The 11,112-nt window shown below is 46.1% G+C and overlaps 1 protein-coding gene across 2 annotated transcripts in view; it reads left to right on the forward strand.

Annotated features, from left to right (window-relative positions):
- KDM2A (lysine demethylase 2A) overlaps positions 1-11,112 on the forward strand; it is a 78,484-nt gene that overhangs the window by 3,946 nt on the left and 63,426 nt on the right. For both annotated transcript variants that reach the window (XM_075064984.1, XM_032794959.2), the window contains exon 3: positions 214-318. In XM_075064984.1, coding sequence (XP_074921085.1) covers positions 214-318 — 105 coding nt within the window. The remainder of the gene's footprint in view (positions 1-213; positions 319-11,112) is intronic.

An 11,112-nucleotide genomic window follows, 5' to 3' on the forward strand; every position in this document is an offset into this window, starting at 1 on the left:
ATTGAATTTCACTTCCCATTTTGTTATCCAGTCGCCCAGTTCAGTGAGATCCCTTTGTAACTATTTGCAGGAGCTAGCCTGTTGCTGTTCTGTGGCCTCTGTACATAGTACAATGTTACAGAATCATTCACTTAGAAATGAATAAATGAAGGCTTAAAGGAGTGTTTCTAATATCTGCGTGCAATCTTTCACTATTTCATTCTGGTTACTAAGGAGGAAGAGGAGGAAGACAGTAGCCCCGGAGTATCCTTCTCACTCTCTTCAGAAGAGTCAGAGATGGAGCCTGAGGAAGAGAGGATCCGTTACAGCCAAAGACTGGTCAGTATTCACTTTTACCCATCAAATTCTCACTATTAGTCTCTTTATTTGCCTTTCAACACCCAAAAAACTCCCTGGCTTTATAGTCAGAGCAGGCTTGTTACCATCCCATGTAGCAATGAGACTAGCATCTCCAACTTATACAATGAAACGTATAACCACTTAGGCGGGCAGTCAATCAGATCATTTGATGCCTCCAGTTCACATCATACAAGTGTGTCTTATTATGGGGGAACATTATAACCATGGTTGTTACCAGCCCAATACATGGCTATTTAGGCTTCAAAAATGGAAAAGTCATAGGTCAAAGAATATGCTTTCAGACATAAGAAACTGGTATAATTGTTACTTGTGACAAAACAGGCATCTCTTAGTATTTGGGGCAGATGGGGAGAGGAGGGGTTGGGATGCTGTGTACGTTAAACTGGGGTGGTTTTCTGTTGGCATTCCATTGGCCCAGATCTCGCTTGAGTATACTTTGAACCTGCAGCTGTCAACATTTAAAACACTACAGCAGCACAGCTGCATCACTATAGAGCTTCATTGTAGAGGCTGTACAACAACAGGAGGTGCTTCTCCTTTCACTTAGTCATCTACCTCCTTGAGTCGACGGAAGAATTCTTCTGTCAACTTAGCACTGTCTACACCAGGCTTAGGTTGGCATAGCTACAGCCTTGAGAGACATAGCTATGCCATTGTACTTTTTCAGTGTAGACCAGCCTGAAGGAAATAGGCTTTACACTGAAGTTAGTTGGAACTGGTTGTGTGTGGTTGTCTTATCTTAGTATTCGCACTCCAGAGGCCAGATCTACACTAGGAAAGTAGAACGCTATAACTACATTGCTCAGAGGTGTGAAAACCCAACACCCCTAAGCGACACGGATAAATTGACCTAACCCCCAGCGTGGAGAGTGCTGAATTGATGGGAGAATTCTCCCATCAGCATAGCTCTCACCTCCTGTACAGTGGAGTACCTACACTGAGAGGCAAATCCCTTCCATTGGCATAGATAGCATCTTCTCTGTAGTGCCACAGCAGCGCAGCTGCAGCATTTTAAGTTTAGACCTTCCCTTAGAGAGTCTTAAGATTTTATTAATGGTGTCTGTGTCTGGGACAGAGTTCCTATCAAGAGAAAAGAAAAAAATCCAGTGTTTTCTTTCATTCCCACTTCTTGGAGAAGTCATGTTAAGCTGCATGGTCAGCTTGGTCTCTCTGCCCTAACCCTCAGGCTTGTGACTACTGCAGTTAAATCTTTATCCTTTAACGCTTTGAAATAAAATCAGTTGGCACGAAGTCTAATGAAGTGGTGCACTGATCTCTAGGATTAGATTTCCCAGAGAGGGAGAGCAGTCAGTTTCCTTGTCATCTAATCAATTGCTACTTCTGTACCTTAACAGCCTACAGAGAGCTTGCTGGAGAGTTGTAACTAGTGCTCACCTTGTAAAGGTGAGGTGGCAGTTGTAATCTCTAAAGTAACTGGTTTCACTCCAACTAAAGAATTTGTTCTTAAAAGGAAGGAGAAGTTAGTAGGGCCATGTTTCATCTTGACTTAATGATAAGCTCTAGTTTGAGGACTGTGTATGGCAGGGGATAGTGTCTGCATCTTAAATTTTGTGAATATAATCTTCCAGATAAACATCTGGTGCAGAAAACATCTTAGTGAAAGATGCACGTTCTTCATACTTCTAGCCCCTTATGGCTTCTGTGGGAAACTCTGAAGTAACTGCTACAGGCTGTACAGTTGTCATTGTTTGCCAGCCATACTTGTTAAAAATGGCTGTAGTCATCAAACTTAAAATTACCATGAACTATGGGCTCTTTTACCTATAGCTTTAGTAGTATTGGTGGTTTAGCTCCAACAAAATGTTATGAGCTGAATAAAGAGCAGTGTTGAACTAAGTTCAGACCACAGGAGAAGGGGCATGGTTGGGGATTAGAGCAGAGGACCGAGTCATAAACCAGGTAGAGAACCAAGCTTTGTTGGTCTTCCTGTGGCCTTGGGGTAAGTAAGTGTAGCAGAAACCTCAGTGAAAGTTTTGCCAGAAAAATCACACCCACAACCAACATAGCTAGGTGAGCAAAAACCCTAGTGTAGATGCAGCTATACCAGCAGAAAGTCCCTATGGCTTATTTTACCCCTATGGCTTATTCTGATAGCGTTAACTGACTTAAGCAAAACAAGTTATTTTGCTGGCATAAGCTGCCTCCACTGGAGGGGGCGGCTTGTGTAGCTCTACAGGGAGATCTGTCACATGAGGGTCATGATGTTTAATTTATTAACATTTTATAAGTCTGGTGCTTTCTTCTCTGTAGCGACTTCCAGTTTACCACGCTACCACTTTAGGAATGGGGTGGCAATGAAGCTCAAATAATCTCCTCTGCTAAAAATGATCAGTGGTTGAAGATCTGTTGGGGTTTACTCTTAAGTGCCAGCATCAACTATTTAACATCTTGAGATGAATGGGCTGGAAAAGTAATTCTCCTAGCCTAGGGGTTCTCAAACTGGGGGTCGTGACCGTTCAGGGGCTCACAAGGTGTCAGCCCCCATGCGTGCCAGGGTTTTGGCTGTGAGTCATGTGCAGGGCTGACAGTCCAAGCCCTTCAGAGCTATATGGCCATGCACCTAGCTCTATAGGCAGCGCTGCCCCAGCAGCAGTAAAGGTGGCATGGTATGGAGGGGAGGAGTCATCACTTTTTTGGGCGAATCATCACATTCTGAAATATTTTCAGAGGGTATCCTAGTAAAAACAGAGTTTGAGAGCCTCTGTTCTAGCTAATGTTTCGGGCTGTAACAGACTCAAGAAGACTGAACTTCATCAGTTAACTTTACAGATAAAACCAGAATGTGATTATGGCTGCAAAGAAGTCTAGAAACCCTTCTAAATGCAAGCTTTGATTCTGAGGAGTCCGAGAGCATGTCTGTGCTACAGCAGCACAGCTACAGTGCTAGAGCACCATAGTGTAAATGCTTCCTACATTGATGGAAGGGGTTTTTCTGTTGCTCTAGTTAATCCACTTCTCTGGGAAGTAGTACCTAGGTCGATGGAAGAATGCTTCTTTAACCTAGTTAGGTCAACCTGTCCAAACTGTAGACACAACTACATTGCACAGGACACACAATTTTTCACAGCCCTGAGCGGCAGGAGTAGGTCGACGTAACTACAGTGCACAGGGGGCACAATTTTTCACAAATGCTGAGCCATGTAGGTGAGTCCCTCTAATTTTTAGATGTAGACCAGGCCTGATGTATTTGAGTGAGCGACACCAAGTGGACGTCAAGTCTATGGGTCAGGCATTTGACCACCGTGGAGACTGAACTTCCCACTTGGCGTCTGCATGGCCATGCTGGCAGGAATAGCAATGTGGGTAGGAAGCATGAACTGCAGATGTTTAGGCTCTACTTATGAAGAATGAACTGAAAAACTCATTCTCCTGGGGCTGTCAATCCAATACTTTTCATCATCAAAGACACCACTTAATTCCGTTTTCATGCAGACATGAATAGATGGACATTGTAGGGAGTGCATGAGTTAAGGCTTTCCAGTTAGTTGTCTGGCCAGTTTGAAGAGTCTGATTTGTCATGTTGCATCAGAAGATTGGTCCAACTAGTTGAGGATCATATCTTCAGCAGCAACCAGTATCTGATGCTTCAGATGGAAATTAAAACCCTTTCCATATTGCACTTGGCCACTTGTAGAGTGCTATACAAGAGGAAGATTCCCCTGTGATCATCTTACTGGCTGAAACATGAGACTTTATTACCCTTGCATCACGATCTGAGTTCACAGAACCACAAATGTGTTTAGTTATCATGTTGTGCTCTCCCAATGCTCTACTTGTCTCCATGGTCCCTTCTGATAGTAAGTTCTACAGTCTGTCCTGGAGAGAAATGGATCTAGTTTGAAAAGCTACTGACCCTTACTCTTGTGGTATGGAACCAAGGTATTGTTAGTTCTGGAGAGTCTTTTCCCATCAGTGGAGCATCATTGGTTTCAATGCACAAAAGCAAACTAATCCCAACTTCCCACATCAGTTTGGTTAGATTCAGCCATACTTTTAAATAGCATTGGTATAAAAAGAATTTCTTTGCTGGCTAATGATTTATAGCAGTGAAAGGGGAATTCAGTCTCCAGGGCCTACTCAAATCTTGTCTTCTCTGTCGGTAAGAGCATGGGATGGTAATTGTAGTTTTAATAGTGTAAAAATGTTCCACTGGAAACACAAGCATTGTTTGTTGTATACTGTCAGTTGCAAATAGTCATTGGTGGGGGCTATATGCAGTTGGTACTAGAAGGGTGGGTTAGAACCAATGTGTGAAAGACTGCATATTCTTAATCCTTTCAGCAATCTAGGGATGCAGAGTAGGGGGTGAATATTTGAATCACAGGAATAAGTCTCACCCTCTCATTAGTCAGTGGAATTCAAAACGTTATCCATATACACACGAATTAAGACTTGCAAGACCCTTGGGAGAGAAATTAGGGATTATTTCACCCACCACTGAAATTGCTCTACAGCCATTCAGTAATGAAGTTTAAGTTAGGAAATGAAGAGCAATAACATTGTATCTAGTCAAAGCAGTTTTACTAAATGTAGAGCAATAAACTGTCATTACCTTAATTAGAAATTTTGCAGGTCACTGGGTCTTTTATATTGTCAAGTCATCAAGGCCAAGGGTCTTTGACGCAGACTATCTCTTTGTGTTTGTACATAGTGTAACACGATGAGTACCTTGATTGCTGACTGGGGCCTCTGGACCCTACCGCAATACCTATAATCTGAAAGGCTGCCTTTCCTTTTGTACATGTACACATCCCATGCTGGCTGTTTTGTCATAGTAGAAATGCCTCCTATTGAATCACCGATACTGCTTCCCACCTTCTCTTCTCCCACTGACCCTAGGTGTTCTTGGAGGTCTCCCATTTCAGTACTGCCTTGGCCTGGCCTCTGACTAGATCCACATGTGAAATCTGCATATGCTCTGCATGAGAGAAACTTTCCCCACCAGCACAAAGTGAAAGCTCTTCCATGCAAAGCGTGAACCTGCTTTGACATGTTTGATGTCCGCAGTATGCCTCCAGGCACTAGTTGATATGCTTTACAGTGTGTGGAGTCACAGGGTAAGGGAAGGTGCTTAACCACAATTCCTGACACTGACCTCCATCATGCTGTAGGAAGGATCATAGTCTGTGTTTTGGGGAAGCACTCAAGGCAGGTGAGAGACAGACTTCTCTCTAGGAAAATGCCCTTTGCAGCAGAGTAAAACATACGAGTATAGTAAGTTTTATACTTCCTGTTTTTGAGTAGCAGTGAAGCTAGCTAGACCACTGTAACTCAGAATGCTGTGCTGGGAGTTAGGAGCAGGAAAAACAGCAGAATCTTACTGCACCCCAAAGCACTGCGTGGTGGGGGTGGGGAGAGGCAACAGAAATGGAAGAGTGGGCACAACCTGATCCTTTACTGCAGGGGTTCTCAACTTTTTTTCTTTGAGGCCCCTGAAACATGCTATTATTAACTCCACAGCCCACCTGTGCCACAATAACTGGTTTTCTGCATATAAAAGCCAGAGCTGGCATTAACGGGTAGCAGACAGGGCAGTTACCCAGGGTGCCATGCCACAGGGGCACTGCAAAGCTAAGCTGCTCAGGCTTCTGCTTCCGCCCCAGGTGGTGGGGATCAGGGCTCCAGGCTTCAGCCCCATACAGTGAGACTTCGGTTTTCTGCCCTGGACCCCAGCAAAGCTAACACTGGTCCTGTTTGGCGGACCCCCTGAAACCTGCTTGCAGCCCCCAAGGGGTCCTGGACGCTTTGAGAACCACTGCTCTACAGCAATCATAGATATAGGGAGTTAAGAGTGGGCAGGGCCTGTTGCTCTAAGGGTATGTCTATGCTTCCTACCAGATTGGGTGTGGGGCAGGGGGGTCAATTTATCGCGTCTGGACTAGATATGATAAATCAACCCCCGAGCGCTCTCCTGTTGACTCCTGTACTCCTCCACCGTGAGAAGCACAGATGGAGTCGATGGGGGAGCGGCAGCAGTCGACTCACTGCGGTGAAGGCATCACACTAAGTTGATCTAAGTTCGTCGACTTCAGCTACGTTAGTGGTGTAGCTGAAGTTACGTAACTTAGCTCAATCTCACCTCCTCCTTAGACCGGACTTCTGTCATCTGGAGGCTCTAAATTGATCATATATAGGCTAGCATCAAAATATAAGCCCCAATGGGCAGGAAGCCAAGTAGCCCGTGGCTTCCTAGCAGTGGGAGATGTTGGGGTGATCCTTCATCAGAATAATTTGTAGGGCTTCTGTTAGCCTTAGGGTCTCTTGTATTGGCCTGTACCAAGTAGTAATAGCTAGCAATTAACTTCAGATTTCAAAGTGCTTTACAAAAGACGACAGCGTCATGGATGGTAGCACTTCAAGTCCTGATCCCAGTTATTCAAGTGCTTGCAGCTATGGCTGTTGGGGTGGAGGGTGGCTTTGATTGCTAAGTGCATGCAGCTGTGGGTGCTTAGGGGTGAGAGGTGCCAAATATACTTGCATGTGAATCTAGAAGGGTTACATTCACCCCATATTCATATTCTAGAACTGCCTCCCAGTTTGGGAACATATGCTCTGTGAGCACCTTCCTTGACAGGCTGTGCTTTATTAAATTACCTAAGAGGACCAACTAAAGTGGTTCTCCAGCAAACTAGGTGAAACCTTGTGTGTCTGAATGCTCTTCAGCTGTAATGTGATCATAGCTGCTAAACACACCTTACTTTCCTAGTCTGGACAGGACTTGTGAGACTAATCACTTCAATCAACTAGCTCCTCCTGTTGGCCTCAAAAAATGGGTTTCAGGCTTGCTTCGCTAACAATGTGTGAGCAGCAAACTATCTTGTCTTGTAGAGACTGCTCATGTTTAGCCCCAAACTTAGTTTTTGGGCATATTTTTAATGGAACCTGTCATCAGTAGAAACGGTTACTTGGAATGCTCTGAAATGTCAGTGGAACAGTTATGTTAAAAAAGCACTTCCCTGCAGTATTTGCATCCTAAACATTGCAGCCTTGTGCTACCCCATGAGAGAATCTGAAGGAAAAAGACTAAAATGTGACTCAGGTGTGTTTTCTCTCAGCTGAGATATGCAGGAGATAAATGCCTTTAAACAAACATTTAAAAGGCTGATTTGCTTTTTGTTGTTTAACACAGCTGTTTTTAAAAGCTGACTATCCCTGTAACATGATTTGTAAGCTGCAGTGCTGATGGAGCTGAAGAGAAAGCACTTTTAGTTGCCTGTTGGATACTAAACAAAGTTTGCAAGTAGCATCAGTGTTTCCTCTTAATGAGCATGAATATTTTTATGGGGTTATCACTGCTGGAGATGTGGCTAACTCCTTAGGATGCCTGTTCTTCCCCACTGGCTTTTTGTTCACTAATCCTTATTTGTTAGTCCCAACTCTGGGTCTGCAGTTCAGCAGGTGCTCCTTTGGGACAGTACTTCATGTGATGGGGCAGTGGCACCATGTTTACAGGAAAAACAAAAGGTCTTACCTCAGACTGAATTAGGTTATTGTCTGTGCAAACATTTGGGGCAATTGCTCCCTCCCATTGGGGAAAGCTGTTAGCACTCCTGATGCACAGACCAGATTTGCTGATTCCAGTGAAGGAGAGAACATGGATAAGCTTAGTGGAGGGCTCTAAATGGCTAGTATGAACTCTGAAAGTTAATTCAGTGGCTGTTGTTGACCTTTCAGTTCATTGGCTTTCAGAATTATGCAGTCATTGGTTTGTTTGGATTTGTAGTTAAATCCTATGATCATATGACAATGCCCAGAGATACTCATCACTGTGAAAGAGAAGGAAGTTAAGGATCTGAGAGACCTGCCATAATCAGTGTTGTGTATGTGCAATAACAAGGGTGAGCAGACTTCTTGGCCTGAGCCACATCTGCGTGGGGAAATTGCATGCAGGGCCATGAATGTAGGGCAGGAGGTTGAGGTGCAGGGTGTGGGAGGGAGTATGGTGTGCAGGAAGGGTTTCAGGGCAAGGGGTTGGGGCAGAGGAGTGGTGTGGAGTGTAAAGGGGGCTCAGGGAAGGGAGTTGGGGTGGAGTGTGCAGAAGGGGGCTCAGGACAGGGGGTTGGGCGCAGGAGGGGTGCGGCAAGGGGCTCAAGGCAGGGAGTTGCGCTGCGGGGTGCAGGAGGCGTTCAAGGTGCAGGTTCCTGCCCAGTGCTGCTTATCTGGAATGGCTCCAGGGTGGCAGCAGCATGCACTGGGGCCAGGGCAGTCTCCCTGCCTGCCCTGGCTCTGTGCTGCTCCCGGAAGCAGCTGGCACCACGTCCCTGCCTCCCCGGAGGGGCGGGGGGGGGGGGAATAGATGACTCCATGCACAGCCCTTGTCTGTGGGTACCTCCCTCAAAGCTCCCATTGGCTGCAGTTCCCCGTTCCTGGACAATAGGAGCTGCATGGGGTGGCAGGGATGTGGTGTCAGCTGCTTCCGGGAGCGGTACAGTGCCTGCAGCACCAGGGGAGAGGCAATCCTGTAGTCCAGATTTGGCCCACTGGCCATAGTTTGCCCACTACTGGCAATACTGAACTGTGCTCTTATTTGTGGTCTCTAGTATGTTAATACAGCACTATTAGCCATTTCCTGAATAGTGTGCTAGGTATTGTGCATAGAAAGTAGTAGATGGCCCCTGCACTGAAGAGCTTACAATATAAATAGATGATTCACTCACATGATGGGAGAAGGGGTATAATGCACAAACAGAGCGTGCCATATAATGGCAACAAGTGACAGGTTAGTCTTGTGATTATTTTGGGTGTAGGTTTAACTAGAAGGGAATCATTTCTATTGATATGAGGCTCTATTAGAGATATGCCTAAAAAACTAACTCTGGGGCTAAAGAAAACAAAAAGGGCAGAGGGGGACAGGGCAGGAGAGAAGAGGATAAGAGGACTCTGTGGAGGTAAAGCTGAGGGGAAGACTCTGTGAGACAGGTGGAGTGGGAAGGTTGAAGCAAACAGCCAATCAGCACGGGGCAGAGAAAGTCCAGTCAAAACTGTAGACGGTTCTCTGAAAGTCCAAAGGTCGCTGCTTTGCCTGCTTCTGCCCCTGCTGGCTGGAGTCTCTCCAGCATCTGATATTTGCCCATTCTCAATACTTCAGAGAAGGAAGGCAGGAATAGGAGGTAAGCACAGAGGAACCAACAAGCTCAACAAGGTAGCAGGCAGTGATCTGCCAGCGGCCCGGTGCCTGTTGGGTGTCCGTGCCTGGCAGTCAAAGCCACACAACACGGCACGAAGTGAGAAGGCCATGACTGACACAGAGGTAGCAGTGAAAGACACAATGAAGATGACTGGATGTGGAAGCTGCGGCATGTACATGATCCTGGAGGGGGTGTCTGAAAAGGATTACATCTGCATGAAGTGTCGGTTGATAGAGCTGATGGAAGAAAAGATCCGAGGATTGGAGATGCAGGTGGAAACTTTGGTTGAGTTCAGAAGGGGGTTCGAGCAGACAATGGAACACAGACACGAGGGGGCTGAAGGGATAAGCTCAGATGTGCAGATGGAAGCAGGACCAAAGAACTCTGAGGAGGGACTGCTGGGGGAGGAAAGTGGACGGTGGAAGCATGTGACTACAAGAACCAGGCAGAGGAAAAGACGGGCCAGTGAAGGAGAAATAGAACTCAGGAACAGGTTTGCAGAGTTGGATAATGAAGAAGGGGCACAGCAGGTGGTCGCTGAAGGAGAGAGGGCAAGGAAAAAGAGAAGAGCAGTTAGTCCTGCAGAAGGAGGGGAGGAGTCAATGGAGGCAACACCAAAACAAGAGAGAGAGCCTAATAAGCTTTCCAGTTTCGCTTCCATCCTGTTAACCCCGCTAGGCTCATCAAATTAGTGAGTATAGACATTTTATTTTTGCATTTAAGCGTCACGACATCCTTTACCCTGTTACGATAGCAGACCATTCGTATCGCACCACATAAGCACATGCACACCTGGTTAGTCTGGTATGCTACACGCGCCCTTCGCTCTTATTGTAATTCTTCGGTCCACGACTGTACCCTCTTATTTGGTTTTCTTCTCTCCCAAGGTTAAATTTCTGGCGTGGAGAATCTCCTGGACGTCTCCCAGACCATCTCCCCGCCCACCAAATTCCTAGTTTAAAACCTCTCTTGATCAGGCTTGGCGAGCCTCGCATCCCTAGAAAGTCTATTTCCCTCCTTACTCCAGGTGTAGTCCATCCCGCAGAGAACAGTCCTTCTGTCCGTAAATGCTTCCAAATCGACGCGTACCATCCCAAAGCCCTCCTTATAGCAACACTGCCTGAAGCCATCTGTTTGATTCGCCATACATCTTGTCACACCTTTGTCGCCCTTCTCTAGGAATCAGGCAGAAATCCCACTGAAGATATCACCTGAGCCTGATTTCCTTAAAAGCGTCTTCCCAACACACCTGGGCATCAGGTCTCGCCTTGATACAGTCCAGTGAGTATCGTACCGTCATCATCGTTCTCGCACATGAAAGGACAATCTACGATTCTTTCCCACTCCGTTGGGATCCTTTTTCAAGCCTAGGTCCACAATCCTGTATCTTACGCACCCGGCAGACAGCACACCCTTCTGATGCTCCCGATCAGGTCTAGTTACAAGTCTGTCTATCGCTTCTCAGTAAGGAGTCCAGTACTGTAGACCTGCCTTTCGCTGGTGACATTGTGATTCCCGGTCTACACCTCCCTGCCACGCACATGGCTGGGCAAAGATCCTCTCGTTCCTATTCGCCCTTGGCAATCCTCCTGGGGCTCAATAT

Source organism: Chelonoidis abingdonii, chromosome 4 (assembly GCF_003597395.2).
Source record: "Chelonoidis abingdonii isolate Lonesome George chromosome 4, CheloAbing_2.0, whole genome shotgun sequence".
Classification (NCBI taxonomy): Eukaryota; Metazoa; Chordata; order Testudines; family Testudinidae; genus Chelonoidis; species Chelonoidis abingdonii.